General features: G+C 36.2%; 2 protein-coding genes across 2 annotated transcripts; both read left to right on the top strand.

Annotated features, from left to right (window-relative positions):
* Positions 1 to 498: 498 nt before the first annotated feature.
* LOC112507460 (leucine-rich repeat receptor-like serine/threonine-protein kinase BAM3) lies at positions 499 to 4,483 on the top strand. Its single transcript, XM_025112058.1, has 2 exons — positions 499 to 3,061; positions 3,784 to 4,483. The coding sequence occupies exons 1-2, from the start codon at positions 499 to 501 to the stop codon at positions 4,200 to 4,202; spliced, it is 2,982 nt and encodes a 993-aa protein (XP_024967826.1). The 3' UTR covers positions 4,203 to 4,483.
* A 6,502-nt stretch (positions 4,484 to 10,985) lies between these two features.
* On the top strand, positions 10,986 to 18,689 carry LOC112507851 (bromodomain-containing factor 1). Its single transcript, XM_025112584.1, has 8 exons — positions 10,986 to 11,070; positions 14,323 to 15,051; positions 15,760 to 15,837; positions 16,325 to 16,565; positions 16,841 to 16,925; positions 17,146 to 17,284; positions 17,597 to 17,944; positions 18,263 to 18,689. Exons 2-8 carry the CDS (start codon positions 14,440 to 14,442, stop codon positions 18,470 to 18,472), a joined length of 1,713 nt encoding a protein of 570 aa, XP_024968352.1. The 5' UTR covers positions 10,986 to 11,070; positions 14,323 to 14,439; the 3' UTR covers positions 18,473 to 18,689.
* Positions 18,690 to 20,297: the final 1,608 nt, after the last annotated feature.

The following is a 20,297-nucleotide window of genomic DNA, read 5'->3' on the forward strand; positions in this document are numbered from 1 at the left end:
TCCCAAAAACCCATCATTTGCCAGACTCAAACATCCCAAAATCCAAACAAGTGTACAACTCTTTATGCATAAGGTACAAGTGGTTTTAGGGGTAAACAAGAATGAATTACCACTCTCAAACTTTAAATTTCTGTTGCCCAACGGCTGTTTTGTTTCCTTTCCTCTCTCTATCACCTTTGCTTAAAGAAGGTCTTGATAGACTCTGGAATACCAATTCCATTCCTTTTTCCATTACTCACCACTTTTAGAGAGAGAGAGAGAGAGAGAGAGAGAGAGAAAGGCGGAAAAGGAGGGGTTTAGCTTCTTCCTTGAATTTCAAGACTCTCTTTGAAGATGCTTGATTCTTTGATCCTTCAAGTTTCTCAGATTCCCTTCACTTTTCCATTCCTTTTCAAGAAATCCATTTCCATTCCACCCCATAAATCATTTTGTTTCTTCTACAAATCCTTCCAAACTAATTCCCCATAGAAATTAACAAAACAAAAAACCCACAAAAAAATGTTGTCTTTGTTGGTCGTAATCACAACACTATGTTTTTTGCTTGCTTCTTCTGTATCCACTGATTTTGATGCCGTAGTCGCTCTCAAACAAGGCTTTGATTCCATTCCTTTTGCTTTGGACACTTGGAATTCTTCTAACCCTACTTCAATTTGCTCATGGGCTGGAATTAAATGCTTACAAAACAGAGTGGTTTCACTCGATTTGTCAAACATGAGAATCCATGGCTCTGTTTCCCCTCTTATTTTGTCTCTTGACAATCTTGAACAACTTTCTCTCGACGGCAATAACTTCACCGGAGAAATCAATCTCTCCAATTTGACTTCTCTCCGGTTTCTAAACCTATCGAATAATGCCTTCAGTGGTGGGTTGGAATGGAATTACTTAAGCCTGCCAAATTTGGAAGTTTTTGATGTGTACAACAACAATTTCTCGTTCCCACTGCCTACTGGAATCACGAGCCTCAAGAAACTCAAGTATCTGGACTTGGGTGGGAATTATTTCTATGGGAAAATTCCGGAGAGCTATGGGAGAATGGTTACTTTGGAATACTTATCACTCGCAGGAAATGACCTCCATGGAAGAATTCCGGCGGAGTTGGGTAATCTTACCAACTTGAAAGAGATTTATATGGGTTATTACAATGTGTTTGAAGGTGGGATTCCGGAGGAATTTGGGAAATTGGTGAATCTAGTTCACATGGATCTTTCATCATGTGAATTAGACGGACCAATCCCACCGGAGCTTGGGAATTTGCATTCCATCGACACCATTTTCCTGCACATCAATCTCCTTTCCGGTCAAATTCCAAGGCAACTCGGGAATCTAACACGTCTTGTGAATCTTGACCTCTCTGCCAACGCATTCTCCGGCGAAATCCCAAATGAGCTCGGAAATCTCAAGAATCTAAAGCTCTTGAATCTGTTCATGAACAGGTTACATGGGTCGATACCGGATTTCGTTGCAGACTTTCCGGACTTGCAGACACTTGGTCTCTGGAGTAACAATTTCACGGGTGTGATACCAGAGAATCTTGGCCGGAATCGTAATCTTCGTGAGCTCGATTTGTCGACCAATAAGCTCACCGGTACTATCCCTCGTGATCTGTGTGCCTCTAATCAGCTCAGAATCTTGATTCTCCTGAAAAATTTCTTGTTTGGATCGATTCCAGAGGATTTGGGTACTTGTTCGAGCCTTGTTAGAGTGAGATTAGGGGAGAATTACTTGAATGGTAGCATTCCGGCAGGACTCATGTACTTGCCGGAGTTAAATTTACTGGAGCTGCAGAGCAATTACTTGTCCGGTAATCTTTCTGACAACTGGAATCCTTCTTCAAGACCAGTTAAATTAAGTCAGCTGAATTTATCGAATAATCAACTCTCGGGTTATCTGCCATTTTCTCTTTCGAATTTCTCTTCCCTCCAAATCCTTTTACTCGCCGGAAACAGATTCTCTGGCCCAATTCCGACGTCTATCGGTCAACTCCACCAGGTCTCAAAGCTCGACTTAAGTGGGAACTCCATTTCCGGTGAAATCCCACCGGATATCGGAAACTGTCTCCATCTCACTTATCTTGATTTGAGCCAAAACGATCTTTCTGGCTCAATTCCAACGGAGGTTTCAAGTATCCGAATCTTGAACTACTTTAATGTCTCAAGAAACCACCTGAATGATTCCATTCCTAAATCCATCGCAATCATGAAAAGTCTCACAATCGCTGATTTTTCGTTCAATGATCTCTCGGGTAAACTACCTGAATCGGGTCAATTTGCGTTTTTCAACGCTTCCTCCTTCGTGGGTAACCCACAGCTTTGTGGCGAATTGCTGAACAATCCTTGCAATGTGAGTGGAATCACCAATTCCGCTAACAAAAAGCCCGGAAGGTTCAAGTTAATTTTCGCTCTCGGTCTTCTTATTTGCTCGCTAGTTTTTGCGGCTGCAGCTATGATCAAAGCCAAGTCATTCAGAAGATCGGGTTCAGATGCTTGGAAGATGACATCATTCCAAAAGCTCGAATTCACAATTGCCGACGTTCTTGAATGCATCAAAGATGGTAATGTGATAGGGCGAGGCGGAGCCGGAATTGTCTACCACGGCAAAATGCCAAACGGGACTGAAATCGCAGTAAAAAAGCTTGTTGGGTTTGGAAACACGACTCATGACCATGGGTTCAGAGCAGAAATACGAACCTTGGGCAACATTCGGCATAGAAACATCGTGAGACTACTGGCATTTTGCTCGAACAAGGACACCAACCTTCTCGTGTACGAGTACATGCGAAACGGGAGTTTAGGAGAGGCATTACATGCTAAAATTAAGGGCGGCATTCTCGGATGGCATCTACGGTACAAAATATCAATAGAAGCAGCTCGAGGGTTGTGCTACCTACATCATGATTGCTCGCCGTTGATTGTGCATCGAGATGTCAAATCTAATAATATTTTGCTGAACTCGAGTTACGAAGCTCACGTAGCTGATTTCGGGCTCGCAAAGTACCTAGTTGATGGTGGCGCATCCGAATGCATGTCCGCAATTGCGGGTTCATATGGTTACATTGCTCCTGGTACGTATTTTAGTTACAAGTATAAATTAAATCATACGACCTACATTCCAAAATAAATGTTGGCAATGAAAAATATGTAATTATTATATATTTAATTAATTAAATGGTAATTTATTTTAGAGAAATAATTTATTTATTTATTTTATAATTAAAAATAAATTTGAGAAGTGAGGATTTTAGTTTTGAAAATGCAGATAATATTCTAAAATAAAAATGTAAAAGTATTTTAGGATGGATTATAATTGGCAGAAAATAGATTATAAGGTTGGTGTAGAGTTAAAGGTGTGGTGGTGGTGTAGCAGATAGTAGCTGGGGCTTGTGAAAGTAACGTGTCGTATGAACGACACCCGTGATTTATGCTAGAGAGATGAAATAAACGGAGGACGTAGGATTTGTAGGTACATGGCAAGAGAATTTTATAGGTAACCTCACCGAATCACTGCTAGAGAAAATGGACGGTGGGATCCGTCGGAGTCAAAATCTGACACAGACCGCAACTCAACACAACAAAAATCTGATAACAGATCCACGTCTCTTCTTGTGTTGCAAAAGCTGACTCATTTCCACCTCATTTTCCACGTATTAAACGTCTTTTTTTATCAAAATAAATATAATATTTTTTTATAAATTTAAATCTTATTGTTTCTTAGATGTGAAAATGATTTATAAATTCCTTGGAATTGTAAATGCTAATAAAATATGTGTTTTTTTTTTTTTTGCAGAATATGCTTACACTTTAAGGGTGGATGAGAAGAGCGATGTTTATAGTTTCGGGGTTGTACTTCTTGAACTGATTACAGGGAAGCGTCCAGTGGGAGGATTTGGTGACGGGGTAGATATTGTACAGTGGGCTAGAACATCGACCAGATGTCGAAAAGAAGAAGTCAACTGCATTCTCGACTCGAGGTTGGTGAATGTTCCGCTAGATGAAGCGATGCACTTATTCTTTATTGCCATGTTATGCATTCAAGAAAACAGTGTAGAAAGACCGACAATGAGAGAGGTTGTCCAAATGCTCTCAGAATTCCCACGAGACTCGCCAGAGAACCAAACCTCGTCGTCTTCAATTGTTTTTCTTCAACCGAAGAAACTTGATAAAGATATAACTTTCCCGAAGCTCGGGCAAGATCTTTTGGTTTAGAAAGTCGGGTTTTTTGTTTAACTTTCCAAAATTGGCTTCAGGGTTTTGCTACAAACATGAAATGTGCAAGAGGGTTATCAACGTATCTCTCTGTGTTACTTTATGAATTATAACATAGAAGATGAGGGGTAAATTAGTAAATTTAGTTGGTTATAGAGTGTGGCCTTTGGATAGACATAAGAGAACCTTTGCAACCTTGATGTGTATTCTTTTTGTTTATATGCATGTGAATGTATGTATTGTATTTTATATGCCTTAATGAAGCAATGCAAATCAACATATTGCAAGTCTTACTCAAATGACTAATTTTGTTTTTGTTATATCGACTAGGGGTGTTCATGGGTTGGGTTGATCGAGTTGAAAACATTTGAACAACTCAACCTAATGCTTGCGGTTTGAAAAATCTTAACTCAATCCAACCTAAACCAAAGTGCAACCTAACCCATGCGGGTTAGTCGGGTTGATACTTTCGTACATTAAAATATTATTCTAACTTAGAATATGTTGTTTCTCTATTCATAATTTCTTTTTCATAATCAATCATTTGATACAACTTATCCATACTTCTTACGTATATCACATTCAGTTAATTTTCTCAATTTATATAAATATATATTCACAGTTACTGAACATATATACGAATGAATTATATAAAGATATGAATAGATTGAAAATATGTGTATATGAAGAGCATACATGATAGTGTAATTGTCTAATGTACATATTAATAGAAATTCAACAATCATATTAAATCGAAGAAATAAAAGGATATCGAGTTCATCGGGTTGGGTTGGGTTCAAATAATAGTAACTCGATATCAACCCAATACCTACGGTTTGACAAATTTACAACTCGATTAGACATCGGGTTGCTTCGGGTTGAGTTATTTTGTGTTGTTGGATTGGGTTGGTCGGGTTTTTGAGAACCCCTAGCATCGATTATGTAGACGAGTAACAAAAGGGTACAAAACAAGAGATAGTTCAGTCCAACGATAAATATTGATGAAATTCTATATAGAATAAGTATTTTAAAGTTGTAATTGTTAAAATGGATTGTTTGTGTTTCCCATTAAAGCAAAACATTAGCTTTCGAATAATATCACTATTTCGACGAGATATATCTTTTCTTTAAATATATATATATATATATATATTTATATATATATATATATATATATATATATATATATATATATATATAGTGAAGAAAGTTGAGATTTTCTTATAGGAACTTTAATTTGGTTACAAATAAATTCTATGATGACTTGAAGTTGGAAGGAAATATGATGACGAACTAAGATCTGGAATCTAGAGATGGTGAGACTGGTGGTGGTGACGAGATGTGAAGATGGTGAGACTGGTGGTGGCAGGATTTGACATGACGTATCTTTCATCCGTTTAGCAAGAACCCTTCCACACAGGGCTCCTAGATCACTGTGGCAGACTTTCGTTTGCGACGATGGTGGCATGACTGATGCCACTACCGGAAAAAAGGGAAAAACCCCATAACTAACTCTTATACCAATTCAAAGATAACTCTTTGATATATTTTAGTACGCATCATCGAGATTAAGCTTTACATTCATATATAAACATTTTAGGAAACGAATAAAAAGTAAACTAAAAAGTAAAACACAAACAAGAAATGCCATTCACCTACAATATCAGTATATATAACACTCTAACTGTAGATTATAATTTCTTGCAAGAATTCGGCATGAGTCATTCGTAAAGTCATGTTTTGCCATTTTTTATAACCTGTAAACATTTTTGCTGAAGTAAAATTTTCAAAATAAATGGCTATACAAAATGCCACATTTACTAATTGGTCTTTATAAAGACGACTATTTACAAGGTATGATGCTACATTCATTAAGTCCCAAAATACCTTCACCAAACTAGATTAACCTTCCAAAAGTTCCAAGTATAGCATCATCCAACGAGCTTACCTGCTAGCCTTAAAATAATCAAATGTTTGCTAGCACAATCACTTGAACGATTTCCTGAGATGCATGTCGACAGACAAAACAAATCAGGCTACATGCCTGATGAGTTTAAGAGTTTTCACAATAAAATAGTTCAAGTAATTTATATACTTTAAAAAAAACAACAACATGATTTACATATGATCGATGTGACATGTCAAACACATGTTAATTTCATCCAAAACAATATAAGTTTGCGATCAATCATATTTATAAATTTATATGGATATCACAATATAGAGGTGGCCTATTACAACCAGAATCAATGGAGGAGCACTTCCCAACAGTCCACTTATCTGTTAGGCTAATTCTGGTATAATCACCATTGTGCAAGGTGTTCACCTGACACTATACCTATTAGCCGAGTATCTGGCACATATATCCATGCACGGTACTCTAATACATCACCGATGAGAGCAACCCATCTAACTGTAAAGGGAGCGACCCTAATACTAACACAACAAAGAGGGTGACCATAAGTCTCCAGATCCGGATCTACTATATTCATAACAGTGAGTAAATAAATAACTCATGTTGCCCCATATATACAAAGTGATGATTCTCATCTTTTGGTTACAAAGCATGCTTGTTTAAAGTATTTTCAATCCACTAAAGTATTTCCCATTTACTTTATCAAAGAAACAAGACGTGTTTAATATGTATAAAGTCACTTTGTATAAAACATTAATACCCTCCTTTCATAACTTCGTTTAAAATCATGCATTCACCAGTTTAAGCACCAAAATATGTCCAACAAAGATAAGTCATATAAAAGTAATTACGTTTTGACGTGCACCCCATTAAAATCTACTTGAAACTCAACTTAGCCTATTTAGTTGAGATCCTGCCGGTGCACAACTTGTTTATCCGCCATGCCACCTAAACAATCCATATATGATTCTCATATCAATACTTAGACAACTTCATTGTCTTAATATACCATCAAGTACCACTAAAAATGGAATTTGAACCTTTTCATACATGGGTTTAAAATAAATAAACAATTATTTGCGTCTAAAATAGATAGCTCTGCAAAACCCATTTTTTGACCTATCTGTAGCCCAAATTACCTCATGCTCAAAGCATATCGATTGTAGAAGACTTCTCAACAGTTCCATAAAGGTAGCACTCGTCTAAATCCGAGTTACGAGTGATTTTATATAATTTTTACAACTTTAAGCATCGAATTAACTTAAATCCAGTGACTTGCTCCTATTTTTTCTGAGGCTCTAGACTTACATTCTAATCCTCAAAACATGCTTAACATACATTTTAAAATATGTTTAGAAGGTTCACACATTCATTTAGCACTTAAAAACTAACTGATGCATAAGCTTTCATATTTTAAGTCAAACCGAACCAAACATTCTTTAACTTTGAAAATCCATCAAAACCTGTAAGAAACATTGATAAGATTATTGTAGCACCTTTATATAATTATCATAACTATATCCACCGAATTTCAATCCTTAATTTTGCATAAAATGACTCAATTGTAGAATTAAATAAAAACAGTTTGATTTTTTTTTAAATAACTGTTTTGAACATAACCTTTAATCTACCATCAAAAACATGCTTGGGTGGAAATTTTCTTCTTCATTACATCTGATAACATCTTAATGATACCAAGGAACAAATCATATCAAACATCTTAACACTTTCATAATGATTTCAAAGTAACTTTGACTTTCAAAGATTGTCAAAGATTACAATTTTCAACTTCAAACTCATGATGAACATCTTAGGGGCTGTTTGACAATTGTTGAATGATTTTGTACAGAATAATTAAGTGGTAAGAATGATTAAGAGACTCTCATTATATAGTGTAAAATGAAATATAATTGTTTGATAATTGTTTACAATGAAATTAGGATGCTAAATGGTTAAGGGAGACCTATGATACAAAATCATTCAGATGGTTTTAGAACCATTAGGAGACAGACTTTTTTTTGCCAAACAAGATTCACCTCTTAACAATTCAGATGATGTCTCTTAATGAAACAATTAAGAGGTAAACAAACAACCCCTTAGATGAACTCAAAACTATTCTAAACATGAAATAAACTTACCCAACAAATCACTTCTACTAACGAGATTTATAATACCCATTTGTTCCAATCCTTGAAGGATTTTAGGTTCTAATGCATCAAATATGAAAGATATAACACATTAGGGATTTATATACATCATAAAAACGGGTTTATCACATAAATTACACATGTACATGGTTGTCCTCTGTGACAACGCTAAAACTAGATTTTGTGCCCTAAAAACCCAACAATCGAACTCAATACCAACCTAAACATCAAATTTATCAAGAAATCAAACTTAAAGGCTGTTTGGCAGTTGCTGAATGATTTAGTGCAAAATAGTTAAGAGGTCAGAATGGTTAAGTGTTGAATGAAACAAGGTTGTTTGGTAATTATTCTCTGAATGACAATACATTACCATTTTAACTCTCTGTATGATTTAGTACTGGATAAACCAAGACGTATATCATATACCCGTCCAACCCCAACTTTCGATCACCTTAACTTTCATCCACAATTAATAATAAATTATCAGATTCGTTCTCAAATATCTAAGCATTCTGATTGCCAAGGGTTTACTGTAATGTCAACGAAACAGCTGTAGTAGCAACACCCATAACTATTTTTTCATCCACATTTTCCAGATATATCAGATATACTAACAAGATGAAGATAAATAAATGGAAACAGAAACATTTCCACAAACAAAAACTTCCAATCGATCCCTTCCCCACCCCCTTTCCAATCGATCCCTTCCCTACCCCCTTCTCCCCCTACAAGAAAATTAAATATGAAGTAAAAGATATACTAGTCATGGCATTTGGTGCAAGCATGACATTAACCCAAGAACAAGCCAAGGCAAATGGCAAGAACAGGGAGACGAGATAGCAGGGAAACGATACAACATCAAGGGGGTTGTGGAAGAAAGAAGAAGGAAGAAGGAACGAGGGTGGGAGGAACGATCGACACAGCAGACCCATTTGAATCAACTCGTGGAAGGCGACACAACAACAATTCATGGGAGGCAGCAACTCATGGGAGGAGGCGAGATCGATTGGAAGGAGGAAGGTGGAAGGAAGAAGGAGGGTGGGAGGCGTGGGAGGAGGCGAGATCAATTGGAAGGAGGAAGGAGGAAGGAGGGTGGGAGGAGCAGCGGCTGTTGCCTGCTGAAGTTTGAGGAGAGGGCAAAAATAGAAGAAGACCCCTCTGAATCATTTAGGGGAGCCCTAAACACTAAATCGTTAAGAGCCCTTTGTAGCCATTAAGATGTTCTCTTTTTTTTGCCAAACAACCCTTACCTCTTACCGATTAAGAGGTTGGCTCTTAATGTCACCATTAAGAGCCAAACAAGCAGCCCCTTAAACATAAATAACTTATGGGTCGTTTACCAAACACTTACTCAGTAAGTGCTTACCGGCAAAATTAACACTACTATTTACTTACCGGATAAGATTTTAGTCCATCAAAACGACATCGTATGCAACAATTTACCAGGTAAGCACTTACCGTGGTAAGAGTCGTTGCCCTCACTTACCATGTAAGACTCTTGGTCTTTGTCTCGTTCTTACCGGGTAAGATTGTTGGTCTTTACCATATTCATCCGGTAATGTAATGTGATTTGTTAAGCACTTACCCATGTAAACGTTTGGTAAACAGCCCCTTAATTCGACGACCAGATGCCAAGAAATCGAGATGTGAAGCCCTAAAAGACTTCCATCGTCTTCTCCTTCTTCTCCCAATCTCACTCCAAAATTCTTCTCATTTTCTCTAAAACCTCTTTTATATTAACACTAGATTAAGAGGTTGGCACAATAAACCCCTTGAATTTCACTTTAAAACAATTCTACTCCAAACTTTTAAATGCCATCTATTTTTACGATATAGGAAAATCGAACCCACAAATACAAACTAATAACATTAAAAAGGTTACAAACTTTTGTTATCAATATTTTATAAGAATTACGAAGTCAATATAAATGAAGGGGCATATCATACCCCCTACCGTGTCGGGTAGACGACAAAGTACTATTTTTTCTAAACCATAAATATTGATTAAATAATACTAGAAGGGTACTGACATAATGCAACGAGATACATCTCGATTTTGATGTTTTGTTTTACTTGTTTGTTGTCTCGATCAATGTTATAATACAGTTTTATGTAATTTTGAGAAAAATATAATGTTTTTATTTTTGAATAAAATATAAATGTGAAGATGTATCATAAAAATTTGAAAAAAGAATATTGATATTGGTATTAAACTAGCTATTTAAAATTTATTATTTTTGTGTATTTCCTTAATTCATTTTTTTGGTTTAATAATATAATTTTTGATAAAGATAATAATTAAGTATTTTGTTATAACTCAATGATTATTTTTATTACATTTTAGATTTTTTATACTTAAAAAGTTAAAATGAGATGTTTATCTTTTATTTGATTATGTTTATTTGCAATTAGTTACACGAATTCGAACATGAAGCTTTAATAAGTTGTACTTACGTACAATTTACTTGTAATCTTGAATTTTAAGTAATATACATCAATAAACAATATTTTATGCATAAAAAACAGTTTTAAGAGTTTTTGTCAAATTTTGTTGCATCTTTAAGTCTAATCTTTACAGAAAAATAAGCCCATGGAGGAAAACTAATGGGCCATTTCGAAGTATTAAGCCCGGCCCATTATTTAATAAGCCCCCGTCAAACTCAAACGCCCCTCCTATCACTCAAAGTCAAAGCCCCTTTCATTCGTCTCCTTTTATTCTCGTTCAAAAATTGAAAGAGAGAAAGAATAGTTGAAAATTGGAACCCCCTGCAGGTTTAAGGATCACTCACACTCCATCAATCTTCAGGTGGTGTTTTCTTCTCAATGAATCTCTGCTTTTAGCTTGATTTCTTTTTCCAGCGTTTTAGGGTTTGTGTTTTCTTTTTTCTGTTTGTTCCTTTTTGTTATGGAAGTCGCATGGTCAATTTTGGTTGTAATTGTTATATGATGTGGGAAATTTTTACTTTGGTTTGTCTTCTTTGAGGTTCGTTGAAATTTGAAGACCTAAGCACGTGTCACAGATGGTTTTTGCTCATATATTTTGTTTTGTTGTATTTCATGCTGGATTCGATCTTAATTTAATGGGATTCTTATCTATGCATGTTTTTGATACCATGTTTGCCTATATTGCCGTATACGATGATTTACAGCCTGCAGGTTCTAGGCTCAAACGAGAGCTCCATTCTAAATGTCATCTACTCTAATTTTATGACTTGTGTTGATTTGAAGAATACATGATTTTACCATGACGGATTAAGTTGCTAAGATTGCAGTAGAAGGTTTCGAAGTTGGGGGCATGGAAAAGTTGATTTGGGGAAAAGTAGGTCTGTGGATGGATGAAGGGTATCGAAATACCTCTAGGGAGTAGTGGTTGGAGATCTGTTGGTTGATAGAGCCAGAGCAGGGTTTGTAGGAAAAGGAACTAACTACACCTTCAGGTGTGCAAGTTGGGGAAGATATAAACTAAATTGCAACACCACTAACGACATCCGTGGCATGCGTTGTGTGAAATAATGAAAGCAGATGACTTCTTAAACTTGGCTGACAAATTTTCTGTGCTGTTAGTAGAACAATTATCGAGAAAAAGCACACAAAATACACATACATAAAGGTATTGAGTATCAAATACAAGTAAGGGAGCACTTATGAGCGCAAATGCTCTCTTAGAGAAGAGGATAGAGGGGAGAGCTGGGTTAGTTAACAGTAATATGGGATGCCCGTTAATTTGATGCCGTTGCTTAACTTTTAGTATTGGGAACATATATTTTTGGTAGAGATGAAGTAAGTACATTTTTATGTATTTGTCTCACTCAAATTTGTATGAGTTTGTTGTTATAGAAGGAATTGAGAGTTTTTTAGTTGCATAGGAAGATCAATTTACATTTCAATGTATGCTTAGAGTACCAGCATGTTATGTAGGTTATTGATTTGTACCCTTACCAATAAACCATGAATTAAGAAAAGCTCAATGGACTGAGCATCAAGGGAGACATGACGGCGTGTTTTAGTAGGTGGTTTGAAAAATGACTATACGGTATCTAGTAGGCCTAGTTAAGCAGAGACAACATGAAATAGAGGTTAGTGATAAAGTCATAAAACTACAATCAAGTACATGATATGTTGCAAAGATTCAAGCTTGCTTTGATTATACAGGTCATCATGGTTGGGGTACGTTAATGTTGTTAAACAACCTGCATTATGTGTGTAGTGTGTTAAATGCACACCATCATTTATAAAAGTAAGTAGATGGAACTAGTATGGGTTCTAGATTCAATCTTCATATCCTTCAAACAAACAACTAAAAGATCTCACAAAGCTATACTTTTTATAATAGGAAAAGTTATTCTCTAAGCTATAAATGGCAACTAATGGCAAGAACCAGTTTTGTTATATTCACTAATACCCCACGTGGTCCTCAATGAACCACAATTTGGTTTAAAGGCATCTTGTTTGATTGTGACCAATTTGACAAATCTAAAGCAAGTTGTTTATCTCTTAGAAAATGCACATAGGTTTAGTGAACTAGAGGATCAAGAGAGAAATGAAAAATTAGAAACATATTGTGGAGATCACATGATTATTACAAGTCACCTCTATGAACTATCTTTTTTTGGAAGACATTATGAAGTTTGTTGTGAGCTCGAAAGAGATTGTGTCGAAAGGGCAAATTGTCTCGAACAAGTATCAACTTTTCATTATTTTTCTTTCGTCTTTCCCTTTATTACCATTTTGCTCTTAGTTGACCAAACAAAGGTTTTCAAATGAATTAGAATTTTTTAATTAATGATGAATTATCTTGGAGTTCTTTACGTCTTACCAAAAATTTTATTTATTAATAACAGAAGTATTAGTATACCACTCTACATGTCAATAAAACAGTAGTTAGTTAAATTGAAAGAAAAAGGTTATTAAATATATATTCTAGCAATTAAAACCTTTTTATATACCCTTTACTGCTCCAACCTCTCCTTGACCTCTCTTTCTTTGACTTTGCGTATGGTGTTATGCTGGTTGGTAGAGGTGAACAAGAGGTTGAAGCAGTGGATTGTGGCCTTGGAATCACAAGGTTTGCAGATTCGCTGATATAAGACAGAATACATATGGTGCAATTTCAGTAGGGGCGATTTGATGATGGGTACGGAGTCAATATTAGGTGGCAGAGGGTTCCCCAATGGGTCAACTTCAAGTATTTAGGCTCTATTATTCAACCAATCGAGGTTGACATAACACATTGCATAAAGGCAAGGTGGTGAGAGTTGCCTTAGAGGTGTTGTGGGACAAGAAGATTCTACTAAAACAGAGGGCCATATTCTTAAAGGTAGCCATCAGACTAGCTATGTTGTATTGGTCAGAGTGTTGGGCTACTAAGAAGGCTCATGAGAGGAAGTTAGATGTTGTGAAAACGAAGATGCTAAGATAGACATTTGGATGGACCATGTTAGATAGGATACCAAATGAGGTTTTCTGGGCAAAGTTGGGAGTGGCACTTGTCAATAAAAATTGAGAGAAAGAAGATTGCGATGGTTTGGAGACGTTCGTAGGAGACTGATGCGGCACCGATGAGGAGAATTTAAAGTGCGACGGTAGAGGGGACATGGAGGAGGGGCATGCTGAGGGGAATGTGGGATGAGTAGTTTAGGATGCGCATGGTGGTCTTAGACATTTTTTATGGCACGATTGATAGGAGTTATTGGCGAAGTAGGCTTAGAGCAATTGAACAGGTATAGGTAGTTGATAGGAAAAAGATAATTTAGAGGTTGAGGCCATGAGGGTGGGGATAGGGTGGATACGTTTTCAGATGGACGATTGTTGGAGGGATGAATGTTTTTCCTTTCGTTACGTTTCAATGTGCCATTGTGCCTACCCATTTGCTGTGGTCATTTATCTACTATTTTATTATTTTGGTGTGCTGTGCAGTTGTTCTTGGACTACTACTTTAGAGTGCATGCAATCTCATTATATTCCTCTTCATATTATCCAAAAAGCTTCAATTTGCTCTAAATGTCTTGCAAAGGTGTCTGTAAGGTCACTGATTGTTAGAACTTTGCTATCTCATCAGAATATTGGAGGCTTGCTGTATCTTAAACATTTCTACATTCAGTGCGTCCCCAATCTGGTTGGACATAAAGATCTGCTGTACGAAGCTTCATATCCATAAAATAGAGGTAGTATAAACATGAAGCGCAAGCGTGGAAAGAAGGGAAAATCAAAAAAGGCCCCTAAGGTGGGCATAACAGAGACCGATCCAAACATTGTGAATTTAAGTGCTGAAGATGTATCTGGTCCGGATGATGTTGAGAAAGATGAGACAAACTCGAGAATGGATATTGAAACTCCATCGTCAACAGGAACTGATCAACCAGAAAAACCTGCAGCTGTTAGTTCAACTGGAGCAATTGATAAGCCAGTAGGGAGATTGGTTTATAATCGTGTCAAAGTCAAGATCAAACCTTCAAAAGCATTAGAAACCCAGCTCACTTCTTCAGATGCACATACACACAGTGATACTGATAAGAGTAGCCAGCAAATAGGTCTTGAAAAACAAGTAGTTAGTGACAAAGTAGAAGACAGTGCCAACTCAGTGCCTGATAGCAATGTAGGTGTTTCAGCGACTCATGCAAAAAAGGCTGGGAGCATAAAAATAAAATCATCAAAGGATTTTACCTCAAGTTTGAGTCCTTGTAATAATGCTGGAGTGGCCCAGGCAGAGAGATCACACCAGAAAGAGCCCGAGTCACTTTCTCGAGATTCTGTATACAACAAGCAAGAACTGCATGCTTCCCTTGAGGTACCTTTAATTCGTATCTTCTTCTTTTTGGTTTATTTTTCCCTTCTTCCCATAAGAAATGCATTGCTTGACTAGCAGATAATCTAACTTAAGTGTGAATATTGTGTCAAATTCCTAATACCCTTAATACTCAAAAGACGTAGAATCATGAACCAAATCATAAGCACAAATAATTTGTAATGATGACTGGGCATACGGGTATCTATAGCTTGAAGATATGATACAAAAAAAGCGATGCAAATAAATGGGACGTCCTCAAAACGGAAACTGCTGCAAATTCTGTGGACGGAGGGGGTATTACCTTAAGATACCTATTGACCTAAAATGGAAAAGTGGGGGGAGTATTATGTTAAGATGCTTATGTGAAATATCCATCTTAGGGGTTGTTTGTTTACCTCTTAATAGTTCCATTAAGAGGCAGCCTCTGAATCGTTAAGAGGTGAATCTTGTTTGGCAAAAAAAGTCTGCCTCTTAATGGTTCTAAAACCCTCTCAATGATTTTGTATCATGGGCCTCTCTTAACCATTCAGTATCCTAATTTCATTGTAAATAATTACCAAATAATTATATTTCATTTTGCACGATATCATGAGAGCCTCTTAATCATTCTGCATCAAACCATTCAGCAACTGCTAAACAGCCCCTTATAATATTCATGGTATATCTGAATGTAATTCTTCATCATGGTCTTATTCTGTTCCTTTGTAGGTGGTTAAGAAGATTATGAAAATGGATGCAGCAGAGCCTTTTAATGTTCCAGTGAACCCTGTTGCTCTGGGAATACCTGTAAGCTTGACTTCTTGAAGACATTTAATTGGCCTATTATTCCAACTTTCCAGGAGTGGGATACTATTTTATGAAGATTCTAAACTATACATGTGTTGTCATCTCTTTTTTAGATTCATCTGCTGTTTTGTTCGACATAGAAGAACATTTATATATATATATATATATATATATATATATATATATATCTAGCTTTCGCCGCGTCACTTTACTGCACGTGGTAGTGGTACAGTGTTGTTATTTAGCAAGGTCTTCATATGTTGTCTTTTTTGTCATAGAGGAATATAACTGTCGTTTTACATGTATGAATATCAAACTTTCACAGCTTTGCTTTGCTGCACATAGTAGTGGTATATTGTAGTCGTTTTTATGCAAGGTCTAGTATATTAGCTTTTGCTGTCTTATTAGTTTTTTTTCTCAACTATTCTTGAATCGGTATTGTATATTAGTATTTCCGGAACTCATATCCCCCCTTTCATTTGTACAGGATTATTTTGATGTTATCAAAACACCTATGGATTTCGGCACCATATGCAGCAACCTTGAAAATGGCCTTAAGTATATGAATTCGGAGGACGTGTACAAGGATGTGCAGTATATATGGGAGAATTGCTACAAGTACAATAATAAAGGCGATTACATCTTGGAGCTCATGAAACGTGTGAAAAAGAATTTTGCAAAGTACTGGACTGCTGCAGGGTTGTATAATGAACAGCAAGGTCACAGTGGTGAGGTTCTATGTGGATGCACTCAGCTGGCTGATTTATGTTGAATATATTTTGATGTCCAATTGAACGGCGTCTTCAAGTTGATGTATCTGCACTTGTGCGGATTGTTTTTTTTTTTCCCTTATGGTTTGGTTCCTTTACTCCAATCTAGACACACGACATCTACAAACAATTCAAGTCGTTTATCACCCTCAGACCATTATTAGGGTTCTGAAATCTGTTGTGGTAACAGTATGATTGTCTCAGTTCCTCACAGCACGTCATTTTCGTTGCAGGTGACGTGAAGGATGGCAACATATCCAGTCATGGGAAGACCAGCAAGGGTGGGCACCTAAAACATAAGTCACGAAAGCGTCATGGGTATTCTTTGTCTTTATGTAAAATTACTTTGGTTGGTCGCCTGTAATTCGTTAGATGTAAATGTGGTTGGTCTTGGACAATTCTCTGGTTTGTTGAAAAGTGGGTGACGCAAGCCTACTGCCAGTGAATTAGCATTTTATTCTGTCAACTTTTCGGTTCCAATATAAGAAGCTTGACCTCAGAGAGAATTGATGTTATATTGTTTCTCCATTTTTTCCAGAGTCAAGCGCCACAAGGATGATTGTCTATGTGCTATTTGTATCATGATGCGGCGCAGGCAGGAGCGTGAGCAGATTATGCATCCTGCTGATGATCAGACAGAAACAAGTGATGGTCTGGTCTACGAGGTCAAGACTGAGGTAAGTGAAGTCACCAACTTTCTGGATCTTCATGTTTTAGATACAATATAATGTGAACAGCACCAACAACATTCACAATGCATAGTATGCTGCACAACTGCTCATGGAATCGAAGTTTACAAGTCAAATAATATAATGTCTTCACTAAAAAGTTGCATTATGAGCTATATAACAGGTTTTAGTGGCTTGTTAATCTCTGTCCTAGTCTAATGTTGCGCCAAATGTGGGGACCAGTTTTTGTACCATTTTGTCTAGCGTACCAAACACCCACTTGGAGCTGATTTTATTTTTCATTTTTTAAATATTTATTAGGGAACTTCAGTGGTGGGGAGCCCTAACGGCGATGATACATCATCGAGTACAGACAATTCACAAAATCAAGATGCAGATGCTGAGATGGAAGATAAAGGAGAGGAAGTGAAGCTGGAGAAGGAGATACATAACAGTTATCAGAGTAAGCAACAAGCAGAAAAGGAGAAAGAGACACCATGCCAAACCAACAAAGAAAGTGCGATAGCTGAACAATCTCAGCTACCTGGTAAATCTGGAGGCGTACAAATGGCTGAAGCAGGCGATGCAACCAAGGATGATGCAAATAATGAAGAACAATTGATGCAGCACGAGGATGAAACTGCAGTTGTTGAACATCAGAAGCCTAAGGTAATTGAACTTTTTTTTTTTCTTGAATTCTACTTGAATTCGTAGTCGTGTTTGCTATTATATGCCGGTGGCAGCCAACCTTTTCGTTGTGTCCCTGTTTCACCTTCTGATTTAAATATGGAGCACAAGAATAAATCTCATGGCATGTCCTGAAATGGAAATTGTTGCATTTTGGGGGCGGTCGGGGTACTAAATTAGGAATTGTATTCATGTGGTAGAAAATTTTAGTAGCTCTCAAATTGGGAAATCGAGCTTGATATAATTGGTGGACATCTTTCACTACAAAACCTATTGAAGTGATCGTTGTTGTGACTACAGGAATTGGCAGATGCAAGTGAGAAGGCCAAATTGTACGAGAACCTTCACCAGCGTTATGAGAACCCGATGGTTTTGGAGTTATGTGCCTCCTTATTTCCTGAAAATCCAAAATCCTTGTGGAGAAGACCTCATTCATTGGTTCACCATCACCATCATGGTTCTTCGCGCAGCAACTCAATTGGTGCTGCAATTTCATCATTCATCAAGTAGTATTAGCACTAATAGATTGATGGCTGGCTGCGTCTGGAGACAAACGGTCGATGCTTCATCGACTTTGGTATTAGAAGCCAGTGTAATTGGCGAGTTATTAAGCTTGTGTTGAAGTTTGAAATCCTATGTTCATATAGAGTTTTCAATATCTTGAAAACGACGTATTTGTTCAAGCAGAATGTTGTTTACAAGTAGATGTTTTTATATCTTTCAAGGATTTATTCCGTCTCAATCTGAGGTTTCCGGAAAACAAAATCGATCAGAGTCCGAAATTTTCAAATATAATTTTGAATCTTAAAATGTGGTAAAATGTAATAAAGTTAAGTGGTGTTCTTACCCAACCCCCGATCAAATCTATTTACGTCGGAAAAAGGAATCTTGTTTTTTTTTTCAGCAATGAGATGGTATACAAGGTCAACAGGAAATTATTAATTTGAAAAAAATGAAATTTAATCAATAAGGGTATTTCGGTTATTTACAATATTTTCTATTAAATATAGAAATTATTAATAATTCTTAATTAAGAAAATGTAATAAAAGAAATTTTATAAATGATAATATTTAAATATTTAATTATATTATAATATTAAAATTTTGAACTTAATATATTGTGGTATGATTGAATCTGCTGGTGAATCTTGAAGATTGTAAGACATAATGGAATGAATTTATCAAATCAGGATTGAAATAAAAAAAATTAATGTACATGAAACAGGTTTCATGAAGGTGAAACTGGTTCATGTCGTAATTGAACAATGAGTAGTGAACTGGTTTCATGGTGAACCTCGTTTCATTGATGGTCTAGTTGATCCATTTAGTAGGTGAAATGGAAAACGAAACGGGTGCATAATGTATTTGGTTCGTTATGAAATAATTGCATGATGAAATGGGTACATGATGAATCTGCTCCAGAATCTTGAAGATTGTAATCAGCTCCATAATCTTGAAGATTGTAATCAGCTTCAGAATCTTGAAGATTGTAAGACTTAAAGAAATGAATTCATCAAATCAGGAGTGAAATAAGAAAATTAATTTACATGAAACAGGTTTCATGAAGGTGAAACTGGTTCATGGCGTAATTGAATAATGAGTAGTGAAACGGGTGCATAATGTATTTGGTTCGTCATGAAATAATTGCATGATGAAACGCGTATATGATGAATCTGCTCCAGAATCTTAAAGATTGTAATCTGCTCCAGAATCTTGAAGATTGTAAGGCTTAAAGGAATGAATTCATCAAATCAGAAGTGAAATAAGAAAATTAATGTATATGAAACAGGTTTCATGAAGGTGAAACTGGTTCATGGGATGTTAGAGAATATATATTTTATTTACAATTTTGACCTTATTGCTGATATAAAAATTAAATTTTAATATATATATATATATATATATTTAATTTTCTAAAATAAACTAAACTAAACTTGACCATCGATCAAGAAAATGGATGAATGAGATTGGTTTACACGGTTTACACAAATGGAGGTGGTTTTCATTTGATCGCTCTTCTATGTATATATATAAGGGCTCATTCAAGGAAGAACTGATTAGTTTGTGGTAACTGTGAAATCCAATCTCAACCACAAATCAACGGATAAATTGGGAAATTAATAATTATAATAGTTTGAGTTAAAATTATAATTAGAGGGCATTTTAGGTATTTTATAAAAACTCCTCTCTCCTCTCTCATCTCTCCGACCTCCAATCTCTGGCCTTCGGTGAACATTAATCCGACAAGTACCAAGTAATCACAAAGATACACAATGTGATACGCAATGTAATATACTGTGATACCATTGTGATATCAACTCAAACCTTAAAAACA

Source organism: Cynara cardunculus (assembly GCF_001531365.2).
Source record: "Cynara cardunculus var. scolymus isolate 2C chromosome LG 2, CcrdV1, whole genome shotgun sequence".
NCBI lineage: Eukaryota > Viridiplantae > Streptophyta > Magnoliopsida > Asterales > Asteraceae > Cynara > Cynara cardunculus.

What these genes read in the sequence shown, in the direction of transcription:
- LOC112507460 (XM_025112058.1), top strand. Translation starts at nt 499, where the DNA reads ATGTTGTCTTTGTTGGTCGTAATCACAACACTATGTTTTTTGCTTGCT. An exon ending in ATATGGTTACATTGCTCCTG is followed by an intron (nt 3,062 to 3,783) that starts GTACGTATTTTA and finishes TTTTTTTTGCAG; the next exon opens with AATATGCTTACACTTTAAGG.
- LOC112507851 (XM_025112584.1), top strand. Translation starts at nt 14,440, where the DNA reads ATGAAGCGCAAGCGTGGAAAGAAGGGAAAATCAAAAAAGGCCCCTAAG. An exon ending in TGAACAGCAAGGTCACAGTG is followed by an intron (nt 16,566 to 16,840) that starts GTGAGGTTCTAT and finishes TTTTCGTTGCAG; the next exon opens with GTGACGTGAAGGATGGCAAC. An exon ending in TTGAACATCAGAAGCCTAAG is followed by an intron (nt 17,945 to 18,262) that starts GTAATTGAACTT and finishes TTGTGACTACAG; the next exon opens with GAATTGGCAGATGCAAGTGA.